Here is a 16,684-nt window from a genome sequence, read left to right as displayed (position 1 = left end):
TCTCATACTCGCTCTGCAATAGAATTATTACTTTGCTTTCTGATCTGTTCTGATTAGCAGTTTGTGGGCAACGTTCTAACACAACTAACTCAACAAGCTCATCTTTCACATCTTTTAAGAGCCGGAGCTTCCAGCGCAGCTGGTTTATTATAATTTGAAAGAGAGGTAGAAATTTTCGTTAAAGGAAAATTTGATTAGTTTATTAGCATTGAAAATATATTCGTTCTGATATCCTTTCAACAGATAGATAAAAATGAAGAAATTTAAAACATATGGAAAGTATAAAACTTCTAAGAACCTCAAATCTGATGATTGGGATGAAATTGTTGGTGTTAAAGCTGATATCAGGTATTTGTTTTTTTGTGATTTTTCTCACAGGGTTTGATACCATCCCAGACTATTATTGTCTTTTACAAACACTTACATGTTCTATTAAATCCTACTTCCTGGTCACCATACTATTTATTGTTAGGGCCCCTCAAGTTTACAGTTGTTTGATTATTACTTTAGGCCTCCAGAAGTGTCAGGGATTTCAATGTTAAGAAACAAGGAAAATAGAGGGCCCAACACTGATTCACCAACCACTGATGAAACGTTTGATCAGAGTGAACATTTTAGGGACCAAGGAGATGAAATTGATGAAGTGTTTCGCAAAGTAAAGCCAATTCAGATACATAAGATGGCTGGTTTGTTTGAGGGTTTATCAGTCAGCGATCATTCAACTCCCATTGTTTTATGCGAAGATACCCCTCCCTCGCCCAATTCTAAAGGAGACACTCCTCTGAGATCTACATCGCTAAAGTCAAAAGCTGACACACCTTTGAAAGCACCTAAGAAGAATGGTGAAAGATTGTCTTCTACTGACTATAGTAAGTTTACTGATGTTACTAAAACAATATTTTTGATAAAAATAAAAAAGTAAGATACAAAAAGTTGATCTATTATATTTGTCTCAATTTGTCCTAGCACGCCAACTTGCATTCATTGTTTTTTTAGATTTTGCATGTCGGAAGGTGGTCAACATCAGTTTGGGAGACAATGGAAAGAAGCGATATGAGATTATCAGTATAAATTCTTCATGTTGCTCTGAAACTTCAAACTTAACGCCTCAAACAAATGTGTCTTTCAAAGTATGAATTTTGTTTAATAGAAAAATTTCACAATTAGCTAGGGACTTTGTGTGTGGTACCAATACCACACACTTGTGTAGCAAGGAATGTTTGCAAATAAACTTTTTCTCAAAAAAGGTTTCTTGGTTTAATTTCGAAGTAAGATGAGAACGTCTAGATACCAAAATAAATTTCCCTTTTTTTCTTTTTGAAGGATGCTTTGGCAAAATCTTTTACATTTGATGGTGCCGAAAAAAAGATTTTGAATTTTTGCGGTCAAAACGATGTAATTCCATTACAGAATGTTGTCGAGAAAAGGTAGGGTTGCATTTTTCTTCGTTGAAGTGAGAAAAATTTATTTTCAAAATTTTGGAGAAAAAAAGAATCCCTATTCCAGAAAGAGTATTAAGATTTTAAAAAATTATCTCTTATCTTAAAAATCGTTTAAAAACCAAGGGGTCTCAAAAATTCCGACGGAAATATAAGGGGATACCTAAAAATTTGTCTAAAAATCTAGCTGGTAAAAGGGTTCACGGGGTTCGACCTTTCAACAATAATCTCCGCCAAAATGACACAGGCAAACATTAAGGCTCAAAGCGTAAGCTTCACACTGTCCAGAAAACTACATTTAGTCGTTAGATATGTTGACATAATGGCGTCGATGTTTCCGTGGACTTAAAGCCCTATCAGTTTGGTTGAATTTAACCCGACATTCATATCAAGTACACAAAACTTAAAATTATGACGTTCATCATACCTTTTACTCTACTTACCACTACATACTAACTACCTACTCTACCATTCTGCCTTCGAAAACAAATCATTTTGAAACGCCATTTTCTCGATAAACATCTATTTTTGTACACTGGTTTTAGTACCCCTCTCATCGAAGAAGTTTTCGTATTCAATAAAGCTCACTCGTTCGTATTCTATTCTTTCAGTATTGAACGTAAAATTGGTGAAGGGTCGTATGGAGAGGTTTATTTGAAGAAACAAAATCATTGTCTAACTGCTTTGAAGGTAACCAAATGTGCCTTCTCAGTTCTTAATCATGTTTAAAAAAATAAGCTTTTGTAATTGAATTTTGAATATCATTTTTACAAGGTTAAGGTTTGCATAAAATTGTCTGGTGGTATAAGATAAGGTATTAATAAATGAAAGCAGATATTAAATCTACATTGGATTTGCTTGGGTACCTTATAAAATTCAGGTGTGTTGGCTTAGGGCATAATGATTTCATAAAGCTATCCTGTATTAGATCGTCCCGGTTGGTCACAATACAACAGAACAAATGAAGCTGGATGATATACTATCAGAGATTGCCATTTCCAAGTAAAATTCTTTCATATCTTATTCACTTATAACCCCTTAATTGCCAATGTCGAGTATATTGGACATGCGCTATATAAGAGGGCGAAGCCCTCCTGTAATGCCCAGCTTATTTTAAATCGTCATTTTTGGTCCAACTCATAGGAATTGCATTGTGCTTCATTGTGCTTCGTCAAGCAAAAAAAAAATTAAAAGCTATTCTTTCTAGCGAGATTTTAAGCCAAAAAGTCAAAAAATGCAAAAATTTGACAAAAATCCAATTTTTTGAGATTTTGACCGTTTTTGACCATTTTTGGTCAACGAGTGAACCCAGAACCTCCAAATTTGGCCCCGTTTTACTTTTTTCTGTCTTCTAGCGGATTGATTTGGAAGTTTTACCACTGGGCATCTTCCCGTCGTTCAGTCAGGTCCGCAGCTGCTTTAATTCCGCTAACCTACCCCCTTTTTAGCCGCCACCTACCGCGCGATTTATTTATTCAAATGAAAGAGGAGACTCTCAGCTATCCAACGAGCTATGAATGAACGAGCTTCTCACTCCTTCTAGATCCGGAGATTAAGCCTTTGAAGTTTGACATAGTGATTTTCTTAAAAAACTTCTTAAAAAAGGACTGTGACACTTAAAGGGTTAGTAAAGGTTCAGTAAACAATAAAAAACAATAAAAATAACGAGCTTCAAATTATACCAACACGAAAACCCATAAATTTCCATCTCCTTTTTTCAGAAAGCTGTCTTGTTGGAAGCAACATAGTCATGTAAGAGAACCACCTTTACCCCATGAAAAACTATCTTCATTCATTCACACAAAGCAAAACTGATTTGATAGTTTTTTCTTCTCTTTTTCTTATCGAGCTCTTTATAGAATTATTTTCACATCGATGATAAATATATTTTTTTAATTTTAGGATAAGAAGCTCTATCCTGAAAATTGTGTTGAGGGCTTCATTGAATTGAAAAGGTAGATAGACAAAATGTTTGTCGGACTCTTGCTAAAAAACTTCCATATAATAGTCCCTATACTTTAGTTTGCTTTTGTTCGAGGGAGTCTCCGATGTAAAAAAAAAACAAACACAGCTCATTCTTGAATACTCAATATTATCTTACCTTTGTAGCTTCTTGCTTCTAGTTTAAGTTATTGTAAAGGCCCATTCACACGACATTTGATTGATCTTTGGGAGGAATGGGAAGAAGATAAAAAGAATGACTGCCAAAACAACCACCCTGGTAAGAAACAACCAATAAGAACTTGTGTATTAAGTACTACTACTTTTTGAGTTTATAGCTTTGTATGTTTTTTATGCTTTTTAATTTTGAGCTTGCATGGTTAACATTGTAAAACGCATTCATTGTTTTAATCGCTTCAACTTAAGATTTATTGATTCTTATCAAAAGAACTCGCATTCTTTGCAATGGATTTAAATCAAACCCCGTGCATTGTTTTTTATTAAATTATTTTTTTAAAAGCTATACGAAATTTTCTCTCAAATGTTATTTATTGACGCCTAACCCATTTGTTTTTAGCTTCACAGAAAACGGCTTCAGAGTCTTGCAAATTGTTAGACGCTTCTAATTAGGCAATTCATAGACCTTTCAATACGGCACCCGGCATCTCCCACAACGAAAAGCCAGTAATTATTATTCTCACTTTCGAAATTCATACTTTGTTCTCTTTTGATTTTCAGAAGTTTATAGTGAAAATCAAAGGTATGTGGTATTTGAGAACCGATTTGGGGGACAGGATCTCGAGAAATGCAAAATCACCACCATGAAAGAAGCAATGAGCATCTTAAAACAAGTAAATTCTTTCTTCCCTCTATTCATCATGCAACCTACTCTTCGTTATTATTATAATAAAAGTTAGATTTGGTTGTCAGAGTTGAAGTATTTAAATCCTCCCTTTATACTTGTTTTGCAGCTGGTTGCCACCCTTGCATCTGCAGAACTTTCTATGCAGTTCGAACACCGTGATTTGCACTGGGGCAACATTTTGATCGAGAAAATGGAAGAGAAGAACAAGAATTTGTACATCCTGGTGGACGATGAAGAATACGTGATACCTTCTTGTGGTCTTGTTGTCACCATCATTGACTTCACGTTGGCTCGTCTTCTCAGTGGTAAGCCTTGTTTGTAAATGTTAAGTGCTATTAACTTTCTTATACACACTTTGAATTGAATATTACTGGATGCATACGAAAGCACGCACTAAAAAAGTTTTGTAGACGGTCATAGGATGGAAGTATGTACAATATTTCATTATTTCAGAGGATTGTGTGGTGTATACGGATTTGAGTGAAGAAGATGTTTTATTCGAAGGAGAGGGAGATGAACAATTCGATGTTTACCGACAGATGAAATCGCATAACCAGTAAGTCCCCCCTTCTCATACATGGTTTTTTCTTACCAACGAATAATTTATTGAATAAAATGCTGAGTTTGCAATTATTAAAAACGAATCAAAATATGAATCTTAATCACTTTATGTTGTATTAATTATGTGTGTTCTTAGTTGAATACTGTAACTAAGAACGCCTATAGTTTTCCTTCTTTTTCTTTCACAGTAACGAATGGGAGGCATTCAATCCCTTCACCAATGTGTTATGGATTCATTACATCACCAACAAACTAGCTTCCAAGCTTCGTAAAAATGCCACCATGAAGAAGTTCGCTGCTCGTGTACTAGACTACAAATCCTGTCACGATATCTTATTGGAGGACGTATTGTTTCGATGACGTAATAATTAATTGAAGAGGAGGTGACAACATTGCATGGCTGTGATAGCCATAGAATAATTCAGGTAACCTCTTCGTCTCGAAATGCCACTTTTTTTATGATCAGTTGTTGCTGATCTGAACTACTGCAGAATTGGCAAGATTTGTGACAGGCTTCGAACACAAAACAAGCTGAAAATCGCTTCTATCTTAGTGATTGGTCTATTTGGAACCCTTCTCTTACGACAGAAATATGGAGTCATTTGTAATTTCAGCCCCTCTACGAGAGGGACGTTACGACGAACTCGTACAGGAAATCTAATACATTTTCAGTATTATACGCTGTTCAGCTTGTACATATGCAAAACACTGGATGAGTAACTTTTGTTTTATAAAATTGCATATCAATTATAATGCCAATGGTACACTAGATTTTTATAAATTGAATTATGTATATTAAATGACAGAAATCAATGGGAAATTGTCTAACTGGATTTATTTTCTAGATCACTTAATCAGCTTAGGTTGTAATAAACATTTATTTTTTAAATTTCATCATTATATACTGTATATTTATTACTTTACAATGAAAACTATTTTGATAAAACAATGAATTTCAAACCTTGACATGATGCTTCTTTTCATTATAATTGAAGTCTTTAGAATTTTATCGATATCATATGTTGGGTATTAATGCGTGATAAAAATGAAAATAAAACTCATTCATGTCTATGTACAATTTACAAAAATACTTAAAATACATAAAAACTAAGAACTATTATTTTTTTTGACGTGTATGAAAGCATCTTTCCTTCAATAGTGACTGCCGAATGTAAATTGTGGATTGGGCAAGTTTAAGGTTTGGTTTTCACTACTGTTTCTGTAATCAGTTAATGTAGTGTAAACAACACCTGTATTATCAGTGTACATTTCACGCCCTGATGTTGTGGGAACCATGGGCGTGAGTCTGGGCGTGTATGAAGTAGTTTGTTGGTTGTGTTCTGTGTACTTGCACGCTTCGTAAGGTGAAGCTTGTTGTTGTTCATCTGTGTATTTGGCTACTAAAGGGGATATTTGAGATGTGATGGGGTCGGTTTGTGGTTGCGTTGCTTCATCAGTGTATCTGTGTGATGTGTATGAGCTTGTTTGACCGGTTGGTGAATAGTTGTGAATGTCGTACGAGGAGGGGATTTGTTGATCCATTCCTTGGTATTTTGTTGTGTCATATTGAGTGTCGCAGTTGTTGTAGTGTGAATAAATAGCATGATGTTGCTGATTTTGGTAGTCCGTCATGTTTTGCGCTACCGATTGTTGTGGTGGTTGTGCTGGCGGCGGTGGTGGTGGGGGTGGGTAAACAATGGAGTTGTTGTCGTATGTTTCCAAAGCAACCGAAGTTTGAGGCATAGAAGTGTTGTTGTCTTGATAGGAGACTTCGTTATTACTACTGCTGTTTGAAAGTGGTGAATAATTATGTTGGTTTTGTGTGTCCTGGTTGTTGAACACGTTTGGATATGGATTATAATAACTGTCTTGGAATGCATTACGGTATGCATATCCCTCATAACGATGTGATGTCATTTGAAAATCCGATGTTTCTGTCGGTGACGTAGTTGTTGTGGGCAACATAAGATTGTTCGGTAAAGTACCATCTACACCTCTACCCATGTTCAAGGGGTTGGGCACCATGTTGAATTTGGCAAATTCCACTTTGAAACTCATTTCTCGTTTCCATTTGTTACGTCGGTTTTGGAACCAGACTTTCACCTGTAACATGGAAAAAGGAATCAAGTTTCTTAGTATTAATCATTGGACACTGAACTGTTAGAACTGTGTATTTTAACCCTCAGTCCCCCAAAAGTCGTGTGTCTGAGTCAAAAATAGGTCAGAAAACCAGCTCAAAGATTTTTGCCATAGCTCTTGACCACGTTGTTTGAAGGGGTATAAACCGCATGCCTTTAGAAAGAGTATAAAAAGCTTTCCAACGGTACCAAAATGGAATCAGGCTACAATCCTCTATGCTATTTTGAAATTTGGAATAGGATTTACTAAAAACAGTACCCATTTCAAAGATTAAAAAATCTGCTGTCAAAACAAGTGTACTTCTTTCACAGCACACTGTCTGTCATTGGAAATTTTTGATACCTGATTTTCCGTCAGCGTCAATCTTCTCGATAATTCTTCACGATCTTTAATGGTCAGATATCGCTTCTGGTAAAATACACCTTCCAATTCATTGATTTGCTTCTTGGTGAAAACAGTTCTGGATTTCTTTGGGTGCGTATTTGTGGTGCAGGTGGTGGGAAGTTTGGTAATTGGTCGGATTGGTGTTTTGACTGTGGCGCTTGTTGTTTCTGTGAAGGAATAAAGTGTCTTTATAGGGATCTTTTTATTGCATTACAATTTATCAGTCAAAAGGAGGGTTTGAGGATTGTCCCTCTAGTCCTACAGGCATCGGTCGTCTCCGAAAAACCAAACAATAGCCCCTGGATAGGCAGGTTAGTTTGCTACAACCTCCCACTGAAAGTTTATCTTCCACTGGAGCATACGGACAATAGCACAATGATCAATGACACTTTACAAAAAGCTATAATCTATGGTAAAATGTTAATATGTTGGAGTTTCCTGCAACCAACATCGTGGTTGTTTTGTTTTTAACTCTCGCTTCCTTTCTCTCAACCCAACAGTCTATACCACCACACAAGCATTAAAACGTTTCCCATTTTTTATTAGATTTGCAACTAATTCACAATTCCGGTCACTCTATACCGCCCTCAAATCTTGTAGACATCGGCTAGACATGCTAATAGCTGTAATTGATACCTCATTATACAGGTCACTGTTAAGCTAAACCAAATTCATGCCATTTCAGATTGCTGCTTTAGATTCAAAATGCTGAAAGTTTTTGCCTTGGAGTGCCAAATTATAGAAAATGTGTTCAATTAGGTGCGATTGGCCTGATAAAGATTTATTGGCATGATGTGTACACGCACTGATTGAAGTATAATTGAGCATACTTCACCAGTAACTTGATTTACAAAAGCAATTAAATTTAGGCATTTTGTTAAACATCACTAACAGTTCAAAGAAATTTTCGCCGAAGTCCTACGCTAATAATATATTTTTGCAATATAATTTTGGCCAATCACACCTTTTAATCTTTTAGTTGGTACTGAGCTTTATTAAAGTTTTTCATTTGAAGACAGTTTCGCTATGAAATATTTTAATCAAAACTGGCATGTTTCCCTTACATTAGTGGTATTTTAACCATCACGTGAAATTTGCCTTATTACAAAGAGGAGGGGAGGAATCTTTCAAATAATTCAATTTTGTTAATTTCGAAATTCTTTATTCACCACTAATGTAGGCTTATTAGCCTAATTAACCGTGGAAGGAATTTCAGTTTTCTTGGAATTTTTTAATAAAAATGACTTAGTTAAATAAAAACTTTTTCAGAATAAGATCAGCTTATAATCTGTCTCAAAATTATATCACCTTTTTGAATAATAAGATCCCGAATAGGGGGGTCCGAAATTATTTGAGGGTGTCCTGAAAATATTTTCAAAAATGAATATACGGGAAGGGGTCCTTATTATAAGAACGTGGGGATGCGAAAATTATTGGAAATTGATAACCGGATTGGGAGGTTTATTCGGGACCTTGGAGTAACTTACGGTCTACGGTCGTTTACTAATCGACTGCCCCCTCCCCGGGACACCACCCAGTATTAGGGATAATGATTTGAAGATTGTATCAATATAATATCATGATATGATAATTTTCAGAATATTTCAAATAATTTTTTATGTTTATTCATTTAGTTACATGCAGCCATTCGTTGTCGGTTTTCTATTTTCACATTTTACATCTTCTACAAGTTGCACTGCATTTTCGAAACTGTTTTCAATTCTGGTACTGTCGCTTTATCTGTTGAAAGATCTTTAAGTAGTTTTGTCTAGTTGCATAAAGAAAGTGGAAAAACATCATCATGTTGAGAAGTTGATTGATCAATCAAGAATTGTTACGTGGTGCTTCTCTGCACTTCAATTAAATACCAAATTCTCTGCCATGCCAATTAGCACAATAACAATCTTTCGAGTTTGTAAAGTTTCTTTCATCTTACCGCTTGGATTGCCAATACGTGTCTAACCGAGGATTAAAGGTTTTCCAGCAAAAAAAAATCGAGAAAATCTTCATTCCTTCCCAAGAAGTTAAATTTCAATTTCAAATTAGTTTTAGTTTTAGAAAAAGTTTTTTAAGTGAGTAAATATTTTATTTTTAGATATTTTTTATTTTCTCCCTAATTTCCACTTTCTAGACGATTCTGATCTTTTAAACGCTTTAAATTAGATAAGAAAATTTGCGCTGTTCTTGATAATTTTCGTTTTCGAAAAATTTCATTGGTTAAAATAAACCTCACTTCTTCCTTGTCACAGTGAATTATCTTTACAACAATGCTTAAAGGAATAATCAGATAGTTAGAGATATTTTGATTGTAAATTATTCCATGGTCCTGAGCAAAAATCTCAAAATCCTTTCGTTTTCAAAAAATAAAATGACAGAAGTGACATTTCCAAATTTCTAAAATCATGGAAGAAATCTATGGAAAAATATTTCAAACTACCTTATCGGCCCTTTTTACCCCGGCCCTTATTGGCGTTATTTTTGGGCTCGCGGCGTAATAAGGGCAGGCATAAAAAGGGCCAAAATTTTGTAATTTTCACTTGACCATTTTTTCTCAATTTAAAGAATTTTAGGCATGATTAAAGGATGAAACTCTATGTAACTTATATAACTCCAAAAACTTTCACTCTATGTCCAAAACTTCACGACAACCAATGATTTTTAATGGAATTTTCAACAGTTTAATACTGAAAGATGACATTTTAATGTAAATTTTAGTTAATACTTACTGTTTTGAAGCCTGAATAGCGATGTTTACAAATTTTGACGTTATTTACGGCCCTTATTGGCGTAAGCCCAAAATTAGGCTGTGGCGAAATAAGGGCCGGCGTAAAAAGGACCGATAAGGTATCTAAATATCCTTTTAGCTTTTTGAACAATTCATTTTTTGAATTTTTTGAAAAAAAAAACAATGGCTGATTTTCTCTGGAGAAATATATTTTTATTTCATCTGCATCGATATTGATAAAACATGTGTGTGCGTGTGTCACTGAAAAGTTGCCAAAAACAAAATTGCTTTTGGCATAACAAAAGTGACCTGTGACAACATTTTTGCGGTTTGGACGTCTAAATTGTTGATAATGACCACGTCCTTCCGTATCCTTTTAATATAAAAAAACACGCAAAATATCCGCTAAACAACTTCGGTTCATGTCAAAGAGCATTGAAAATGACGAATTTTATGGAAAAAGCTTTGAAATCTTGAAAAAAAAAATTAAAATCTTGAAAAATATGATTTGTTATGTTATGTTTCGACTTTGTTTATTATCGAGAACTTCGAAAAATGCTGAAAACTTTGAAAATCCGATAAAATTTATAAAAATCTTTGAATCGATGAAAACTTCAGTAGACGCCTATTTTCAAAATACACTACAGTATGACTGGCATTCTGTGCAATGACAAGAGAAATCGACAATCATGGTTCTTCAGAATAGCGTTTCTAACATCTGCCAAGTCTTCCTTTGCAAAATGCTTTGATGCCCCAGAGGTGATAGCGGTCTACCTTATTTTCTGATAAAACCAAACAATGTGAAGTCTTTTTAGTCCTCCATGCAACAGTCAGACCCTGTCGTTATTATTTCATCACTGGAAAAATAAAACTTTTTGCAAAGTGTTTTTATTTCCCTCGATAAAAATGATGTCCGTGAAAAAATAAAGGAGTCAATTGGTTCAGGATTTATATCGATTGCTTTATCCGGTGAAAATTGTTAAGCGAAACAAATTTATTGATGTTCGAATTTATTTATTCGTTTACATTATGTTAATGCCACAATTATTGAAAGGCAATAAATAAAAAGATGGGGTAATAAAAAGTAAAGAGTAATAAATTGAAAATGATTAACTTACTGTTCAATGAATACAAATTTCCGTAATTCTGTCCCATGGTGTCCGGTAGTTTGGTTTGCATATTATGGTGTCCGAAGTAATTATCCTGCATTTTCAAAGGTTTGACGAAAATGAAATTGTTTTTTCCTTAACTTTTTATTTATGTTGACGTGCAGGTAGCACTGCTTATTATTTTCTTGCGAAAAAGTGAATTTGTTATAAATTTGATTTTCTTTGCTCTTTACGCAGTCAATTTATCCTGTTGTATAATTAAGTATTGGTGGAATGCTGAGCTCTGATTGGTGGAAATTTAATTATCTTCGGTATGCGAGATGTGGATTGGAGAGATCGCGTGCTGGTTGAAAATAATTCGGATCGACATTGTTTTATCATTTTTGGCGAGCTACATTGTTCTCACTTATCACAAATTACAAGAATACTCACTATTTCTATACCCTATTTTCGCATGGAAACGAGGTCAACAAATTCAAAAAGTGAGAGTTTTCAGTGGGCGTGGTCTCAAAGATGAGTTTTGCAGACTGAGTCACTTGAAACTCATGATTCTATTTTTTGAAAAATTACAACACATGCGTCCTAATAGTCACCGCACGCATTGATAATGGACAGGCCAAAGGTCAACATAAAGTCTACTTGAAGTTTCATTATTCACTGTATTCAGGGCTCTTATGACAAAACCATTTGAAGGTTATATTAGATTTGTATAGAGGTCTTGAGTTTGGTGGGGTTGTTCCTAAGCTGATTTGAGAAAAATCTTCATACGCACAAAATTAACTTTACATTTTTTAATGACGTTAGCACTATTTTGTAAAAAAAGTACCAACAAGCATGATATATACCTTTAAATTCTGGACAACTTATTTGCTTACTGTCATGAAAATGAAAAAGTTATGATCCTGTGACGTTGAACAATTATTCGTTATTTTTTCCAATGGCAAACTGTCGACAATTTAAAAAAATCGAATTTTAACGTCAATTTCCCAGCCTTGAAAATGACAATAAGCTGCAACTAACCTCACGGACTCTTAATGAGCTCCATTGACTTTTTTCGCGACTTTGTTAAAAATAGGCAAATAGCAAAAAAGTTGGTTAGAATTAAATTTCCTTTCCACGTGTATAAATATGCGCATTTTGCTGACGACAACAAAAATTTGGGGTTTAGCTCCCTTTGAAATTTAATTTCCAAATGACCCAAGTAACAGCTTCTATAACAATTTAAAGTGTTTTTGTCATTAGATTCCTTTTAATTATTCTCTACTAATTACGTCATGAAATGTTCGCTATTGCTGACAGTCAGCGCAAAAAAATTTATATGCTTTCGAGATCAAAGCTTGAATTCTAAAGAAAGCCCAAAACTTGATACTCGTAAATTTAGTAGCAAATTTAGTCGACCAAAAAGAGGAGGGTTCATGACGGGGCCCATGACTTGAAGCGGTCGCATTACATTAGTTTCCTATCGGCGATTGTACAACTTTAACGTCTCTGCCAATCTCTGTTAAGACGGGGGGTAAAGCATTCTAATGAATCTCATGTGAATCTCATCTAAGAGTTTGGTGAGTTTAACCATTTTTGTTAGTACTCTAAGAAGAAATTCAAAAAACCATTAATTTATTTATGCAGTGCATTTTCAATTATTTCGGACTCTATTATCTGTATGCTGTAATATATTATAGACGAGGAAATCTATTCTAATTGTATTTCCTCCACAAGTAAATCACTTTAAAATGCGGACGGTCCTGCAAATACAAAAAATATTGATGGAGCCAATAATTATACTCACCTACTTAATTTTCCTGTTTTCTTTCCGAATTGCTTAAGTCCGTCAATTAACAGGTTAAAAAAAGCTTTTCTTGTATCCACATCTACGAGAGATAACACCACATATTTGTTTTGGCGAATTCTCAATAACTCTATTAGACTTTTAGCTAACTTTTTCCAAAAAAAAATAATTTTTTTTTGAATTTTACAAATTACATTACATTTTCATAAAGAAACATCATCCGCAAAAATATCTTAAATTTTCACCCCTTAACACTGAAAAATATTTAACTGCTATGAGTCACACATGAAACCTTGAGGCAAACAAAACAAATATCCCAGCTACACGCTTGTTCTCTTAAGTATGGTGTTCTTTTATTTAATCATGGATATTTTTTGGACCTACCTCGGAGGTCCTTTAAATTAACCTGTGTCAGCTTCCGTCCTTCCGTCCGTCTAATGCAAGCTTTTCTCAGGATTGGCCTGTTCGATTTTTCTGATTTTGTGCACAAAATGATGCAAGATAGTAATGCCCAAAATCTGATGGAGCCCGATTTTCGAGAAAAATTTATTTCGACCGGAAATATTTCGTTTCTTATTTTACGTCCTTTTCTATTTCCATTCTATATTTATCATTAGGTGTGTCCAATATATAAAATAAAATAAAATATCCTTACACTATTCTTTTAAGATTAAAATTCAACCTAAATTTAACAAGAAATGCATCATACCTCAAGCAGAAAATGTCGAGTTCCATGATGGTGATATTTTTTTTTTGTTGAAAATTTCATCATGAATATTTTTACAGAGTACATTCTTATAAAAAAGGCGTGTTAGAAGTAACAAGTGATACTTTTATGGACCTACCTGGTTATGCATTTAACACATATATAAGGGGGGGTTTCAGGGGGTACCCGATTCCGCAATTCCGCCAATTTCTTCTCCAATTTCCGTCAAACCGTCTTAAATTGAACCAAAATTCCGTCACCGAAAACTTCTTTGAAATTCAATATTTTTGTCGAAAATTCCGCAAATTTTGAATATCTTTTACCAATTCCGAAATTCCGCAAATTCTTTTGCTAAATTCCGTTTTTCCGCACTAAAATTGTCTAATTTTCCGTCTCCGTCAGAGAACCCAATTTTCGTAATTCCGTCTAAATTTTCGCCAAATTCCGCCACTCCGTCCGAAAAAAGGGAAGATTCCGCTCCTCCGCCAACCATGAAACCCCCCCCATATATAATTGATGTCTACATAAGCGTGACCATTAAACAATCATTCAGAACACAAATAGTGACGATCTATTAAAATTAGTCGTTTGTTTCTCATAAAAAAACACGTTTAGAAACCAAAATTTCATGCTCTTGAAATATTCTTTCATATTCAAGACTTCGAGAGCAAAAAAACATATCTCATAGAAAAATTCAGTAATTTTAAAAACATTGATGTATGCTTATTAATAGTGATTCTTATAGATAAATATGCGTTTTTTGAGCTGAAAAATTTTTTTACAAAAATCTGCTTGAGCCATCTTTTACCTACTTTCACGCAAAAAGTCAGAAAGTCCAAAAAACCCTTTTTTTTAGCCGTTTTTTAGCTGAAATTTACCCCAAAGTTTTTTTTCCAAAAATCGAGCTCCGTCACATTCGAGGGTTTATAGTTATGCATCTTTGTTCAAAAACTCATAAAGAATGAAAGAGCCAATCTCGAGAAAAGCTAATACCTAAGTAATTGATAGTGTGCTTATAAAAAAATATCGAATTTGGCTAGTTTTTCTATAAAAACAAGCCAAGCAACCAAAATTTCATGTCGAAACACACATATTCTTTATGAGTAAGCCCTCATGAGCAAAAAAAAACATCTATCTCACAAAAAAATTGAGTAATTTGACTAAGAACATTGATGTATGCTTATTAATAGTGATTCTTATAGATAAACATGCGTTTTTTGAGCCAACAAAATATTTTTGCAAAAATTTGCTAGAACCATCTTTTACCTATGATGGTACCCTACTTTCCCGTAAAAAAATAAGAAAAAATTAATGATCCAATTTTTCACAAAGTCCAAAAAACCCAATTTTTAGCCGTTTTTTGGCCCAAATTTGCCCCCCCCCCAAGTTTTTTTCTTCGACAATCGGGCTCCGTCACATTCGAGGGTTTATAGTTATGCATCTTTGTCCAAAAAATCATAAAGAATGAAAGAGCCAATCTCGAGAAAAGCTAATACCTAAGTAATTGATAATGTGCTTATAAAAAAATATAGATTTTGGCCAGTTTTTCTATAAAAACACGCCAAGCAACCAAAATTTCATGTCGAAACACACATATTCTTTAGAAGTAAGCCCTCCTGAGTAAAAAAACATCTATCTCATAAAAAAATTGAGTAATTTGACTAAGAACATTGATGTATGCTTATTAATAGTGATTCTTATAGATAAACATGCGTTTTTTGAGCCAACAAAATTTTTTTGCAAAAATCTGCTTGAGCCATCTTTTACCTACGAAGGTACCCTACTTCCATGCAAAAAATCAGAAAAAATTAACGACCTAATTTTTCACAAAGTCCAAAAAACCCGTTTTTTAGCCGTTTTTTGGCCCAAATTTGCCCAAAATTTTTTTTGAAAATCGGGCTCCGTCACATTCGAGGTTTATAGTTATGCATCTTTGTGCAAAAAATCAGAAAAATCTAACGAGCCAATCATGAGGAAAGCTAATAACGAACGGACGAACAGACGAACAGACGAACGGACAAAGGTTAATTTATAGGACCTCCACCGGGGTAGGTCCAAAAAACTTCACTCGTATTGACATTGAAATCTTAGCGTACCTAGGTTCAAACTTCAATCGTTCAAATAAACAGGTTTATCCAAGTCGACCAAATAATAAGTTACACCGATGCACAGTGCGTAGGACCGTTGAAAGCAAAGTAGAGGAAAGCTTTGAATTAAATTTTTTAATTGGATATTTGAACAGTTTTGAAAAATTTCCATTAATTAATTTACAAATCAAGTATGATAAAATATATAATCAATTAAATTTGAAGTATGCGGAGGTAGAAAAGAATCTGATCTTTGATTTGATCCTACGAATGCCGGATTGAAAATATTCATTTTTAATGTACAATAGGGAAAATCTAAAGGCATCATTTTTCCCGACTTGGGAAAGCTTGAAGGTTCTGTTCTAGCTGACTTATACTTCACCGGTACAGTCATACCAAATCGCTTTGAAAACTGGCACCCTGCATAAAGCTTTCATATGAAAAAAAAAAATAAAAAATCAGTGACCAAGATTTATTGTGACAAAAATGAAAAAGTTTTATCATTTGAGTCCTTATTGATTGGGCTTCGTTTTACAAAAAAAATTTTAATTCAATAAACAGATTATGCATATTTGAACTGCTGACCACAAATATTCAACCCAGATAAATTACTTAAATTGGCCATTTAATTAATAGCCTAAATTATGTGTGACTCTGACACATTTTGCTCCAAATGACCTTTTGAGCAGTAACTTGTAAATATAAGAAACAAATATTATAAATCTTTCACTATGAACAAAAACATCTAAGGGGAATAATTTACAAATAAATTTATGATACATTAATTTTAAAACCAAATAAAATCAAACTGAAGTTTGAATCAATATAATCTACAACGGAAAAAAAAGGTTTCAATTCGAATTAGATAGCGTCTTTGTGCTCGATGAAAGCTGAAGTGGAAAATCATCAATAACAAAAATTCCAAAAAAAATTAGTATCTCA

At 34.0% G+C, this 16,684-nt stretch overlaps 2 protein-coding genes across 3 annotated transcripts; one reads left to right on the top strand and one right to left on the bottom strand.

Annotated features, from left to right (window-relative positions):
- Nucleotides 1-239: 239 nt before the first annotated feature.
- On the top strand, nt 240-5,770 carry LOC136800923 (serine/threonine-protein kinase haspin-like). Of its 2 annotated transcripts, XM_067057538.1 has the most exons (14): nt 240-348; nt 511-869; nt 997-1,130; nt 1,324-1,427; nt 2,051-2,129; nt 2,368-2,441; nt 2,795-2,845; nt 3,161-3,191; nt 3,342-3,394; nt 3,563-3,660; nt 4,119-4,231; nt 4,352-4,550; nt 4,699-4,801; nt 4,995-5,255. In XM_067057538.1, the coding sequence occupies exons 1-14, from the start codon at nt 254-256 to the stop codon at nt 5,164-5,166; spliced, it is 1,665 nt and encodes a 554-aa protein (XP_066913639.1). In that variant the 5' UTR covers nt 240-253; the 3' UTR covers nt 5,167-5,255. The 2 variants fall into 2 exon arrangements, with proteins under 2 accessions (XP_066913639.1, XP_066913645.1); XM_067057544.1 differs by lacking the exon at nt 2,795-2,845 and having other exon boundaries at nt 4,995-5,770.
- On the bottom strand, nt 5,668-11,377 carry LOC136800942 (uncharacterized). The gene is made up of 3 exons (XM_067057556.1): nt 11,173-11,377; nt 7,288-7,496; nt 5,668-6,909 (listed from the first exon to the last, which is right to left on the bottom strand). Exons 1-3 carry the CDS (start codon nt 11,261-11,263, stop codon nt 5,959-5,961), a joined length of 1,251 nt encoding a protein of 416 aa, XP_066913657.1. The 5' UTR covers nt 11,264-11,377; the 3' UTR covers nt 5,668-5,958.
- Between the last annotated feature and the right edge of the window lie 5,307 nt (nt 11,378-16,684).

Source organism: Clytia hemisphaerica, unplaced genomic scaffold (assembly GCF_902728285.1).
Source record: "Clytia hemisphaerica strain Z4C2 unplaced genomic scaffold, Clytia hemisphaerica genome assembly, whole genome shotgun sequence".
Lineage (NCBI taxonomy): Eukaryota > Metazoa > Cnidaria > Hydrozoa > Leptothecata > Clytiidae > Clytia > Clytia hemisphaerica.
Note: the sequence above shows the minus strand (reverse complement) of the source record. Positions and strands in the feature narration are given on the sequence as shown.